The sequence below is a fragment of the Poromitra crassiceps genome (genome assembly GCF_964638095.1).
Source record: "Poromitra crassiceps genome assembly, chromosome: 17".
Classification (NCBI taxonomy): domain Eukaryota; kingdom Metazoa; phylum Chordata; class Actinopteri; order Beryciformes; family Melamphaidae; genus Poromitra; species Poromitra crassiceps.
In genome coordinates, this window is record NC_139635.1 from 25,613,365 (window position 1) to 25,628,193 (window position 14,829).

The 14,829-nt window shown below is 45.5% G+C and overlaps 1 protein-coding gene across 4 annotated transcripts in view; it reads right to left on the reverse strand.

Moving 5' to 3' along the window:
• Positions 1-14,829, reverse strand: part of LOC310792060 (casein kinase I-like) — a 39,161-nt gene that overhangs the window by 3,912 nt on the left and 20,420 nt on the right. For 2 of the 4 annotated variants that reach the window (XM_083653757.1, XM_083653758.1), the window contains exons 8-9: positions 13,459-13,607; positions 13,109-13,192 (exon numbers count right to left, since the gene is read on the reverse strand). In XM_083653757.1, the coding sequence (XP_083509883.1) occupies positions 13,109-13,192; positions 13,459-13,607 (233 nt within the window). Of the gene's footprint in view, positions 1-8,988; positions 9,091-13,108; positions 13,193-13,458; positions 13,608-14,829 lie in introns of all 4 variants that reach the window. The other 2 variants (XM_083653760.1, XM_083653759.1) reach the window with 2 other exon arrangements.

Below are 14,829 nucleotides of genomic sequence, written 5' to 3' on the forward strand. Positions count from 1 at the left end.
ACACACTGACTGACTCCACGTGTGAAGTCAAAATGTTTAAAGGAACGATACAAAATACTAAAATCTTTTTAATCTGTGTAAATTAAGTTTACAGAAAAAAAAAGAATGCAAAAAAGAATGCAAAAAATACACATTTCAGGATAAAATGTCACGATATGGCAATATGGACGGTATCACGACACGGGTGCCAGTGTATCGATAATGTATCGCAAGAGGAAGTATCACGATATTTTGATATTTTGTCCCACCCCTAGTGGCAACAGTAACCTCTCACTTGTCTCTATTGATAGTGTGATTGTGCCTGGAAGGTTACCAGTTCAAATCCCCAGATCTGGCAGTTGAATACAACAACAGTATATGACTGTGGGTGCACTGGCCAACTCCCAAATGGGAACAGGCATAAACGTGTATTTGCACTAGTCTGTTTGTAGGAAAGGTGCTGAATCCATCGTGATTTATGCTGATAAATGAAAAGCGAGTTTATTTTCATAGACTAGCTGCCACTATCAGCACACAGTACACACAGCGAGCACACTATCAGCAGAAAGTACACACAGTACATGTGCACTGACCTCGAGTCCTTGTGCTCCAACTACCAACTTGACTACTGCCAATGTTTCTATATTCATTGTGGTTGTTAAAGCTGTAGTGTGAAACCCCGCCTCTTTTTCATTGTGATTGGTCAGCTCACAAAAAAATGCTGTCTACATTATAGAGTGCCAAAATCACGCCCTCTACCGGGCTCGGCATACGCACCAAGGGATTATCCGCCATTCATTTTTCCATAGACATTTTGTAAAATGCTTCTAAAAATAGTTTTACTTGGTCAAACCAATGGATTCGGCTATATTTAGAATCAGGAGAGACCATATAACATTTCACTTGGACCAAACTCAAACAAACCAAAAGATATATATATATAAATATATTTTATTTATATATTAATATATTCGCAAGTGGAGTCTGCAGTGCCACCAATTACTGGTACTGCATGGTATCCACCAAGATACCATCACGTTGGAATGAGATGTTTGGAGCGGGGGAGTCTGGTGCAGCGCACAGGTCGTAGACCTGGTGAGACGAGGGAGGAGCCCGGCCGGGTGGCAACCCACAGAGCCCGGTCCCTCTACGTACCAGAGCCCTCCCCCTTCCCCGGTCCCGGCAGAGTAGTTCCGGAGCATCGGATTGAGTGGCCCTGACCACGTGACCACCTTCGACCCTCCCTATAGGGCTGACCGTGGGTAGCTACTGGGACGTAAGTTGGGGCTTGGCCAGCCCCGGCTGGGTCACCTGGTCGAGGGTGTATGATGTTGCGAGACCCGAAACATCCTATGACCCCAGGGTACATCACTGAGGATACGTCCCAGTTGCATCCATGCGATGTTTTTTTTCTTTATAAATTAAAAAATAAAAGTTTTTTGTTTTGGTCCCAGTGAAATGTTATAATATGATCTCCTGATTCTAAATATAGTTGAATCGCTTGGTTTGACCAAGTAAAAAAATTTTTATAAGCATTTTACGAAATGTCTATGGAAAAATGAATGGCGGATAAACCATTGGTGTGTATGCCAGACCCGGAAGAGGGCGTGACTTTGGCACTCTATGTGGTCTCTATCTGCCTAAAATGAAGCCAGGAAACCTCATTCTGTTCACCTTTGGTTTTAAAGGATAATTCCCATTATTTTCACCATGGGCCTTATTTTCATGGTGATCGATTGTGTTCAAAATGTTGTCATTTAGCTCTCCGCAGCGCTTTACCTCAAGTTCACTGGGAGTGCTACCACTGTACCACGACCCATACCATAACACATACACACCATATTTCTCACTTTTAACAAGTATAGTAGTTGATTAATTGATTATTAGTTGAATATAACTGGTATAACTTGGACTGTGGACATTGGTGGAGTCTCTGCTATGCTCACCACTTCTGTTGACACCATTTCTTTCTTTGGGTTCAACTGCTTTGGCACTCCTGGTGTTTGAGCACAGAAACAAGGAAAACAAGGCCCAGGTTGAAAAGAACTGTAATTATCCTTTCATGTTAAAAAGGCAGTTTGAAAACAGCGGAATAGAGTGAACATGGCCTAACTACTGTATGAAACGTACATGGAGCAATGCAGTGTGAACATGGCCTAACTACTGTATGAAACGTACATGGAGCAGTGCAGTGTGAACATGACCTAACTACTGTATGAAACGTACATGGAGCAGTGCAGTGTGAACACGGCCTAACTACTGTATGGAACGTACATGGAGCAGTGCAGTGTGAACACGGCCTAACTACTGTATGAAACGTACATGGAGCAGTGCAGTGTGAACACGGCCTAACTACTGTATGAAACGTACATGGAGCAGTGCAGTGTGAACATGACCTAACTACTGTATGAAACGTACATGGAGCAGTGCAGTGTGAACATGACCTAACTACTGTATGAAACGTACATGGAGCAGTGCAGTGTGAACATGACCTAACTACTGTATGAAACGTACATGGAGCAGTGCAGTGTGAACACGGCCTAACTACTGTATGAAACGTACATGGAGCAGTGCAGTGTGAACATGACCTAACTACTGTATGAAACGTACATGTAGCAGTGCAGTGTGAACATGACCTAACTACTGTATGAAACGTACATGGAGCAGTGCAGTGTGAACATGACCTAACTACTGTATGAAACGTACATGGAGCAGTGCAGTGTGAACATGACCTAACTACTGTATGAAACGTACATGGAGCAGTGCAGTGTGAACATGACCTAACTACTGTATGAAACGTACATGGAGCAGTGCAGTGTGAACATGGCCTAACTACTGTATGAAACGTACATGGAGCAGTGCAGTGTGAACATGGCCTAACTACTTTATGAAACGTACATGGAGCAGTGCAGTGTGAACATGGCCTAACTACTGTATGAAACGTACATGGAGCAGTGCAGTGTGAACATGACCTAACTACTGTATGAAACGTACATGGAGCAGTGCAGTGTGAACATGGCCTAACTACTGTATGAAACGTACATGGAGCAGTGCAGTGTGAACATGGCCTAACTACTTTATGAAACGTACATGGAGCAGTGCAGTGTGAACATGACCTAACTACTGTATGAAACGTACATGGAGCAGTGCAGTGTGAACACGGCCTAACTACTGTATGAAACGTACATGGAGCAGTGCAGTGTGAACACGGCCTAACTACTGTATGAAACATACATGGAGCAGTGCAGTGTGAACACGGCCTAACTACTGTATGAAACGTACATGGAGCAGTGCAGTGTGAACACGGCCTAACTACTGTATGAAACGTACATGGAGCAGTGCAGTGTGAACATGACCTAACTACTGTATGAAACGTACATGGAGCAGTGCAGTGTGAACATGACCTAACTACTGTATGAAACGTACATGGAGCAGTGCAGTGTGAACATGACCTAACTACTGTATGAAACGTACATGGAGCAGTGCAGTGTGAACATGACCTAACTACTGTATGAAACGTACATGGAGCAGTGCAGTGTGAACATGACCTAACTACTGTATGAAACGTACATGGAGCAGTGCAGTGTGAACACGGCCTAACTACTGTATGAAACGTACATGGAGCAGTGCAGTGTGAACATGACCTAACTACTGTATGAAACGTACATGGAGCAGTGCAGTGTGAACATGGCCTAACTACTGTATGGATCGTACATGGAGCAGTGCAGTGTGAACACGGCCTAACTACTGTATGAAACGTACATGGAGCAGTGCAGTGTGAACATGACCTAACTACTGTATGAAACGTACATGGAGCAGTGCAGTGTGAACATGACCTAACTACTGTATGAAACGTACATGGAGCAGTGCAGTGTGAACATGACCTAACTACTGTATGAAACGTACATGGAGCAGTGCAGTGTGAACACGGCCTAACTACTGTATGAAACGTACATGGAGCAGTGCAGTGTGAACATGGCCTAACTACTGTATGAAACGTACATGGAGCAGTGCAGTGTGAACACGGCCTAACTACTTTATGAAACGTACATGGAGCAGTGCAGTGTGAACACGGCCTAACTACTTTATGAAACGTACATGGAGCAGTGCAGTGTGAACATGACCTAACTACTGTATGAAACGTACATGGAGCAGTGCAGTGTGAACACGGCCTAACTACTGTATGAAACGTACATGGAGCAGTGCAGTGTGAACACGGCCTAACTACTGTATGAAACGTACATGGAGCAGTGCAGTGTGAACACGGCCTAACTACTGTATGAAACGTACATGGAGCAGTGCAGTGTGAACATGGCCTAACTACTGTATGAAACGTACATGGAGCAGTGCAGTGTGAACATGGCCTAACTACTGTATGAAACGTACATGGAGCAGTGCTGTGTGAACACGGCCTAACTACTGTATGAAACGTACATGGAGCAGTGCAGTGTGAACATGGCCTAACTACTGTATGAAACGTACATGGAGCAGTGCAGTGTGAACATGGCCTAACTACTGTATGAAACGTACATGGAGCAGTGCAGTGTGAACACGGCCTAACTACTGTATGAAACGTACATGGAGCAGTGCAGTGTGAACATGGCCTAACTACTGTATGAAACGTACATGGAGCAGTGCAGTGTGAACACGGCCTAACTACTGTATGAAACGTACATGGAGCAGTGCAGTGTGAACATGGCCTAACTACTGTATGAAACGTACATGGAGCAGTGCTGTGTGAACACGGCCTAACTACTGTATGAAACGTACATGGAGCAGTGCAGTGTGAACATGACCTAACTACTGTATGAAACGTACATGGAGCAGTGCAGTGTGAACATGGCCTAACTACTGTATGAAACGTACATGGAGCAGTGCAGTGTGAACACGGCCTAACTACTGTATGAAACGTACATGGAGCAGTGCAGTGTGAACACGGCCTAACTACTGTATGAAACGTACATGGAGCAGTGCAGTGTGAACATGGCCTAACTACTGTATGAAACGTACATGGAGCAGTGCAGTGTGAACATGGCCTAACTACTGTATGAAACGTACATGGAGCAGTGCAGTGTGAACATGGCCTAACTACTGTATGAAACGTACATGGAGCAGTGCAGTGTGAACACGGCCTAACTACTGTATGAAACGTACATGGAGCAGTGCAGTGTGAACATGACCTAACTACTGTATGAAACGTACATGGAGCAGTGCAGTGTGAACACGGCCTAACTACTGTATGAAACGTACATGGAGCAGTGCAGTGTGAACACGGCCTAACTACTGTATGAAACGTACATGGAGCAGTGCAGTGTGAACACGGCCTAACTACTGTATGAAACGTACATGGAGCAGTGCAGTGTGAACACGGCCTAACTACTGTATGAAACGTACATGGAGCAGTGCAGTGTGAACACGACCTAACTACTGTATGAAACGTACATGGAGCAGTGCAGTGTGAACATGACCTAACTACTTTATGAAACGTACATGGAGCAGTGCAGTGTGAACATGGCCTAACTACTGTATGAAACGTACATGGAGCAGTGCAGTGTGAACATGACCTAACTACTGTATGAAACGTACATGGAGCAGTGCAGTGTGAACATGACCTAACTACTGTATGAAACGTACATGGAGCAGTGCAGTGTGAACATGACCTAACTACTTTATGAAACGTACATGGAGCAGTGCAGTGTGAACATGGCCTAACTACTGTATGAAACGTACATGGAGCAGTGCAGTGTGAACATGACCTAACTACTGTATGAAACGTACATGGAGCAGTGCAGTGTGAACACGGCCTAACTACTGTATGAAACGTACATGGAGCAGTGCAGTGTGAACATGGCCTAACTACTGTATGAAACGTACATGGAGCAGTGCAGTGTGAACACGGGCTAACTACTGTATGAAACGTACATGGAGCAGTGCAGTGTGAACATGACCTAACTACTGTATGAAACGTACATGGAGCAGTGCAGTGTGAACATGACCTAACTACTGTATGAAACGTACATGGAGCAGTGCAGTGTGAACATGACCTAACTACTGTATGAAAGGTACATGGAGCAGTGCAGTGTGAACACGGGCTAACTACTGTATGAAACGTACATGGAGCAGTGCAGTGTGAACATGGCCTAACTACTGTATGAAACGTACATGGAGCAGTGCAGTGTGAACATGGCCTAACTACTGTATGAAACGTACATGGAGCAGTGCAGTGTGAACACGGGCCAACTACAAACGTACATGGAGCAGTGCAGTGTGAACATGACCTAACTACTGTATGAAACGTACATGGAGCAGTGCAGTGTGAACATGACCTAACTACTGTATGAAACGTACATGGAGCAGTGCAGTGTGAACATGACCTAACTACTGTATGAAACGTACATGGAGCAGTGCAGTGTGAACACGGCCTAACTACTGTATGAAACGTACATGGAGCAGTGCAGTGTGAACATGACCTAACTACTGTATGAAACGTACATGGAGCAGTGCAGTGTGAACATGACCTAACTACTGTATGAAACGTACATGGAGCAGTGCAGTGTGAACATGACCTAACTACTGTATGAAACGTACATGGAGCAGTGCAGTGTGAACACGACCTAACTACTGTATGAAACGTACATGGAGCAGTGCAGTGTGAACATGGCCTAACTACTGTATGAAACGTACATGGAGCAGTGCAGTGTGAACACGGCCTAACTACTGTATGAAACGTACATGGAGCAGTGCAGTGTGAACACGGCCTAACTACTGTATGAAACGTACATGGAGCAGTGCAGTGTGAACATGACCTAACTACTGTATGAAACGTACATGGAGCAGTGCAGTGTGAACATGACCTAACTACTGTATGAAAGGTACATGGAGCAGTGCAGTGTGAACACGGCCTAACTACTGTATGAAAGGTACATGGAGCAGTGCAGTGTGAACATGGCCTAACTACTGTATGAAACGTACATGGAGCAGTGCAGTGTGAACACGGCCTAACTACTTTATGAAACGTACATGGAGCAGTGCAGTGTGAACACGGCCTAACTACTGTATGAAACGTACATGGAGCAGTGCAGTGTGAACATGACCTAACTACTGTATGAAACGTACATGGAGCAGTGCAGTGTGAACATGACCTAACTACTGTATGAAACGTACATGGAGCAGTGCAGTGTGAACATGGCCTAACTACTGTATGAAACGTACATGGAGCAGTGCAGTGTGAACATGGCCTAACTACTGTATGAAACGTACATGGAGCAGTGCAGTGTGAACATGGCCTAACTACTTTATGAAACGTACATGGAGCAGTGCAGTGTGAACACGGCCTAACTACTGTATGAAACGTACATGGAGCAGTGCAGTGTGAACACGGCCTAACTACTGTATGAAACGTACATGGAGCAGTGCAGTGTGAACATGACCTAACTACTGTATGAAACGTACATGGAGCAGTGCAGTGTGAACACGGCCTAACTACTGTATGAAACGTACATGGAGCAGTGCAGTGTGAACACGGCCTAACTACTGTATGAAACGTACATGGAGCAGTGCAGTGTGAACATGGCCTAACTACTGTATGAAACGTACATGGAGCAGTGCAGTGTGAACATGGCCTAACTACTGTATGAAACGTACATGGAGCAGTGCAGTGTGAACATGGCCTAACTACTTTATGAAACGTACATGGAGCAGTGCAGTGTGAACATGGCCTAACTACTGTATGAAACGTACATGGAGCAGTGCAGTGTGAACACGGCCTAACTACTGTATGAAACGTACATGGAGCAGTGCAGTGTGAACACGGCCTAACTACTGTATGAAACGTACATGGAGCAGTGCAGTGTGAACACGGCCTAACTACTGTATGAAACGTACATGGAGCAGTGCAGTGTGAACATGGCCTAACTACTGTATGAAACGTACATGGAGCAGTGCAGTGTGAACATGACCTAACTACTGTATGAAACGTACATGGAGCAGTGCAGTGTGAACATGACCTAACTACTGTATGAAACGTACATGGAGCAGTGCAGTGTGAACACGGCCTAACTACTGTATGAAACGTACATGGAGCAGTGCAGTGTGAACATGACCTAACTACTGTATGAAACGTACATGGAGCAGTGCAGTGTGAACATGGCCTAACTACTGTATGAAACGTACATGGAGCAGTGCAGTGTGAACACGGCCTAACTACTGTATGAAACGTACATGGAGCAGTGCAGTGTGAACATGGCCTAACTACTGTATGAAACGTACATGGAGCAGTGCAGTGTGAACATGACCTAACTACTGTATGAAACGTACATGGAGCAGTGCAGTGTGAACATGACCTAACTACTGTATGAAACGTACATGGAGCAGTGCAGTGTGAACACGACCTAACTACTGTATGAAACGTACATGGAGCAGTGCAGTGTGAACACGGCCTAACTACTGTATGAAACGTACATGGAGCAGTGCAGTGTGAACATGGCCTAACTACTGTATGAAACGTACATGGAGCAGTGCAGTGTGAACATGACCTAACTACTGTATGAAACGTACATGGAGCAGTGCAGTGTGAACATGACCTAACTACTGTATGAAACGTACATGGAGCAGTGCAGTGTGAACACAGCCTAACTACTGTATGAAACGTACATGGAGCAGTGCAGTGTGAACATGACCTAACTACTGTATGAAACGTACATGGAGCAGTGCAGTGTGAACACGACCTAACTACTGTATGAAACGTACATGGAGCAGTGCAGTGTGAACACAGCCTAACTACTGTATGAAACGTACATGGAGCAGTGCTGAAAAACAACATGCACGCTGAGCAAACCTTCCCTGGATAAATACAGGTTTCAATAAATAGGTTTGATAATGACAATCTTCACATGTCAATGGACTGAACTCAAGTCAGCCCTGCTGCAGAGACGGAGGTGGTCATGCAGACAGACAGACAGACAGACAGACAGGAGGAAGCTGGCAGAGCTAACCCTTCCTTCCCAGTACCTGGACAGACCCTCCCAGCCTATCGGCAGTGAGATGGGAGCCCAGCAGCTCTCGATTGGTCACTGGAGTGGGCTGCGACTCGCTGCCTTTCCCCTCTGGAGACTAGAAACGACGGGCAGCCAATCGGGAGGGAGAAACGGGGAGGAGGTGGGGGGGGGGGGGGTGAGGAGGTGGGGGGGGGAAAGGTAGAAGAAGAGGGAAGATAAGGAAGAGGAGGGTCGCGGTGGAAATGAGCAGGACAGCGGAAAGAGAGAATGAGGAGTGACACGGTGAGGAGTGACACGGTGAGGAGTCAGGTAGGAGGAAGGAGTGAGAGAGGAAACAGAAAAGAAAAGAGTGAGTTTAGAATCAGTACTCGGTGGAGGAGCAACAGGAGGGTGTGCACGGTAAGTCTGCAGTGTGGCAAGAGTGCACGGCAGAGTGTGAAACAACTTCAGATGTGTTAGAAACCCAGGTTCCTTATGACCCTAAGATCTGGATTTTGGGAGACACTCGATCTCTGGATGTGAGCATCAATAAGAAATATTTCATATTACTTGCAGGTACAGCTGGCAAAAAGTGTATATTGCTAAATTGGAAATCTGAACTGTCTCCCTCTCAGAGACATTGGTTGAACGAATGAACATCATATAGTATTCCTGAGAAGATCCTGTACAGTGTGAGAAAGAAACCGGCAACTTATGAAAAAATACGGGGCTCCTTTCTGGCCTCATTACCTTCATTACACCCTCTTGGATAGTTGACTGGTACTGGCTTTATAAGGTTCTAATATCACCTTCATTATGTCCACTCCACATACCTCATTTGTTTATTGGTTTTGATTTGATTGAATATTACCTCCTGTAGTTTACTTTACTTTTATTTTATATTTGAAAGAGAGCGAAATGTCTACCATACCGGGAGGGGGGAGGGGGAGGGGGGATACCCTCTGTTTTTTCTTTGTTGTTGTTGTTTTTTTCTGTTGTTTTTCTGTTTGTATTGTTTTGTTATGTATGGAAAATTGAAAAATTGCCATTGTTGGTTCAATAAAAACATCTTAAGAAAAAAAAAAGTCTGCAGTGTGGTAAGAGTGCACGGCAGAGTGTGCACGGTAAGTCTGCAGTGTGGTAAGAGTGCACGGCAGAGTGTGCACGTGTGGAGACCCCATGCAAAAGAGGGAAGAGGTGGTCCTGCTAAATCTGCTTTCCCTCAACCTTACATTCCTGAAGATTACTAGTAGGTTGTCATGAGCCTGTGGACCGGTGTGTGTGTGTGTGTGTGTGTGTGCGTGTGTGTGTGTGTGTGTGTGTGTGCGTGAGAGAGGTTTATGTCTGTGCATGTGTATAAGTGAGTGTGAGTTAGCGGTTGCACGACTCCTGATTTTTTCAAGTCGACTTTTCTGTCAATAAAGTTCAGTCGACGTCGACTAGTCGTCACTAGTGTCCTCTAGAGAGAGAGTGGCGTCAGCGGAGGACCAAAATGCGAGACTCATTAGCCAATGAACAGCCAGGAATGGGTCTCGCGCTACTTTTGCATGCTAAAATAAAGCTGATAATGTACAATTTGATTCAAGGGATGAAAAACCCTTTCAAAGTACAACACAAACTGTCTATTTTGCTGCAACTCGACAGTGCTGCTTTTTTTACTCAAGAGTTCCACTTTCTACTTCCTGGAAAAAAACTGGTCCATTGGAGTGAATGGAGATGTCGGGACTCTTCTATTATACGGCTCTGGTCGTCACGTGGTGCGGTGTTGCTCGCGTAAATAGCAACTCGCCTACCGATCCTTTACGCACGCTCTCGCTGCCACTCCTCCGGCAGCAACCGCGACTAAACTGTGGACAGAAACCTTGTATGTGTATAATTTCCTCTTCCTCCACCATCGCCTCGTCGTGGCCCTGCAGCCTCCGTATTTCCTCCTCAGCTGCTTGGGCATTGCATTCGCGTGTCACACCGCACTGCCAGAGGATCAGCTGATCCCTCTAACGTTAGCAAACGATGGAGCCCCTCGCAACAATAAAAGTGGTCAGAGAAAAGCAAAAAAAAAGAATGTGCAAAGCCACATTCTAAGCCAAATAATGTAGCTTATTAATACGTTGATTAACAATAAATCTAGAAAAAGTAAATAAATATAGAAAAGTGTGAAGACGACAAACGATGAAGAGCAGCTCTGGCAGGCTGCTTGCCTCAAACCACGTGACGACTCATCGATATCTCCCGGTGGGCGTCGACTTGCGGTAGTAGCATTGACGCGTCGACTAGTCGATGCAACCCCTAGTGTGTGTGTGTAATGTGTGTGTAGTGAGTATGAGTGTGTAGTGAGTGAGTGTGTGTAATGTGTGTGTAGTGAGTGAGTGTGAGTAATGTGTGTGTAGTGAGTATGAGTGTGTAATGTGTGTGTAGTGAGTATGAGTGTGTAGTGAGTGAGTGTGTGTAATGTGTGTGTAGTGAGTGAGTGTGAGTAATGTGTGTGTAGTGAGTGAGTGTGTGTAATGTGTGTGTAGTGAGTATGAGTGCGTAATGTGTGTGTAGTGAGTATGAGTGTGTAGTGAGTGAGTGCGTGTAATGTGTGTGTAGTGAGTGAGTGTGAGTAATGTGTCTGTAGTGAGTGAGTGTGTGTAATGTGTGTGTAGTGAGTATGAGTGTGTAATGTGTGTGTAGTGAGTGAGTGTGTGTAATGTGTGTGTAGTGAGTATGAGTGTGTAGTGAGTGAGAGTGTGTAATGTGTGTGTAGTGAGTGAGTGTGTGTAATAGGGGTGTCACGGTACATGTATTCGTCCCGTGAGTTTACGGTACGACCCTCACGGTACCTCGTTTCACGGTACATGAAACGACACGACGAATACGTCAAATCCAGAAGCACCTAAACGCTGTTTGAACGGCATTGAATTGAATTGAATTAAACACCACAGAAGAAGACACACCAAAACAACACAAGGGCCATAGAAATCCGCGTTCACAGAATGGGACGTTTTGTGGCGATAAGCTGTTTTGCAAATTCTGTCAACATCAAGCCAACGAGGTAAGCTTGCCAATGTAACGTTACGTAGCCGCGACAAAGTCCTTTATAGTTGCGCGTTGCGGCTAAACGTTACATAACACTGACAAAGCTGTTAACTTGTAAACAAGCAACATACATCGCGTGGGATGAGTGATGCGGTCAAGCAGACATCTGCGGATGCAGACAGGCAAGCTGCGGTGAGGAAGAGGCGATGACTCCTTGTCATGTTCCAATAATCCATTAGATGACCGAACGTAATCATATTATGCTAAACAAAACTCACATCCAATAACGTTAAGGCGCTGACAGGGTTCTTTCCCGTACTTACTGGGAAAGTGAAACCCACCCCGTTGTCTGTCAGACAGTGGGGGTATCTTTCAACAGGGGTTAGAAGTTTTTCTTCTTCTGCCGTTTTATTCTTCTTCTGAACATGTAGGTATTTTGACGTTGACTAAAGAAACACTGCCGCCTAGTGGCCGCTTTTAGATAGGATTCCAAATTAGTGCTTACATCAAACGCAAATGCTACATAAAACAAATACAACAGGGGGAGGGGTTGGTGGGAGTATTAGGCTACTCCACACATGCGCTCTGTTTACAAACTTGTGTACAATAAAGATTTAAAGTGGGGGGAAATGCCTTTGCCCTGTCAAACAGCTGGAATACAGACATCTGAGAGGGAGGCGCACCCCACACTTTGAAAATCACTGCTCTAGAGTAAAACCTTTTTGTGTGGATTGCCTAGATCTTATTAAATAGTGGACATTTATTCATTCCCACATATTAGACACTATTTCTGATGGTAAAAATAGCGTAAAAAGCAGAATTCAGACATATTCAAAGGGAAAAAAACAGAATTTGGGATTTGTTGCTTTTTTTCCCCATTTTCGTACCGTGCCGTATTCGTACCGAACCGTGACCCCAAAACCGAGGTACGTACCGAACCGTGACTTTTGTGTACCGTGACACCCCTAGTGTGTAATGTGTGTGGAGTGAGTGAGTGTGTGTAATGTGTGTGTAGTAGTGAGTATGAGTGTGTAGTGAGTATGAGTGTGTAATGTGTGTGTAGTGAGTGAGAGTGTGTAGTGAGTGAGTGTGTGTAATGTGTGTGTAGTGAGTGAGAGTGTGTAATGTGTGTGTACCTGGTTTTTGGTCTGCTGCGGCGCTTTCTCTCGGCTGCTGGTCTGAAGCGGAGTCTCGCTGGCCACTGGGCCGATGGGGGTGGGCTGAACACACAGGAAGTGAGGTCAGAATGGGTTAGGAGGAGAAAGTGGAGGAGGTAGGTCACAGTTGGATACTAGATGTTCCCTTAATCTGGGGTTGATTTCTAATTCATGATGACGTTGTGGATAAACACTATGATATGGGAGCCTGCAGCAGGTAGGCTGAGTGTTCTATGTGAAAACGGCGGGGGGGGGGGGGGGGGGTTTAGCTCGGTCCGCGTCTCAAGCGGGTCGGGTTAGATTTGTTTTAGGACGCGTACTGCACTCACCAGTGGCTTCCCGGTCCAGTCGTACTGGTAGTCGAAGATGTAGCCGCTCCTGTCGAAGAGGTCTGTGAAGAGTTTCCTCAAGTAGTCGTAGTCCGGCTTCTCGAAGAAGTCCAGGCGACGCACGTATCGCAGGTAGGTGGCCATTTCTTCTGTTTCGCACACACAGGCACAGAAACACACACACACAAACACACAAACACACACATACATTCAGATTCATACACAGAGACACACATATCACGCAAGGGTTATATGGTTGTTAGAGGAACACACTGTGAGAAAGAAATGTCACACACTGCATATCTTTTAATGGATGACCTTTCTGCCCTCCGGCCTTCTTCAAGGTCAACAATAGTATGACAACAGGCACTGAGGATATTATATACACAGTAGCCCCGTTTACATGGGTCCAAAAATCCTACTAGACGGTTTTAACTTGACAACAAAAACATTCTAAATTGAACCCCCGCTCACTTCCTGTTGCAGTGTTTGCTATGGACATAAAAGAAAAAAAACATTCAAGTGCAGGACTGACCATTCTGCGAAAACCGTCTATACAGCTGAGCGGCAAAAACAAAAGTAACGATGTCGAGTGAATATTTCTGCAGTTTGTCGAATGCTGAGAAAAAGGAAGTGCTGTGGGGTTGCGCTCTGGTGAAAACTAGGGATGCACCGATCGATCGGCACGTGACCGGAAATGGCCGATTTTCACGTGATCGGCCTCGATCGGTGATCTGCGCCGGTCACTCTAAAATGCCGATTCTGTGAGCCGATTTTCAAGTGACGTGTGCGCACACGAAAGCAGCGAGACCGAGACGGATGAGTTGCAGCCAAAACAAAAGCTGCCACTACACACATGTCACAGCATGTCTTCGTCAGTGTGGAGCCGCGGAGGGGCAGGGTAGGTTGGAGTCCACGTCCAGTCTGAGCGGCTCGCTTCCCCTTCCTCCTCTGTCTCTCGGCACACGCAACAGTCAGTCAGTGCCATGGGCACACCCCACTGCAAACGCTCTCTCTCTGACTGTCACTCTCTCACCGTCCCCTCTTCCCAGACCAGCGTCCACATCACCGCTGCCTGCTGCTGCTGCTATCTGTCACTCACGTTGTAACGTGCATACAGCCAGGAGAGGACTTTTGTTTCGTATTGCGAATAGAACGACGAACATAATAATAAAACACATCCGCCACTCTGTGTGTAAACTACGATATTCAAACTGAGTCAACTCAAACTCATTTCCTCATCTAGGCTACTCAATAACAGCCAAACTGTAGAGTGGGCATGGCTTCGAAGGTCTCTGGGCTCCAGAGCTATAGGCTATAAACTCATTGTCCATGGATAACATTTTGACGTTTATTTATTTTAGTTTATTT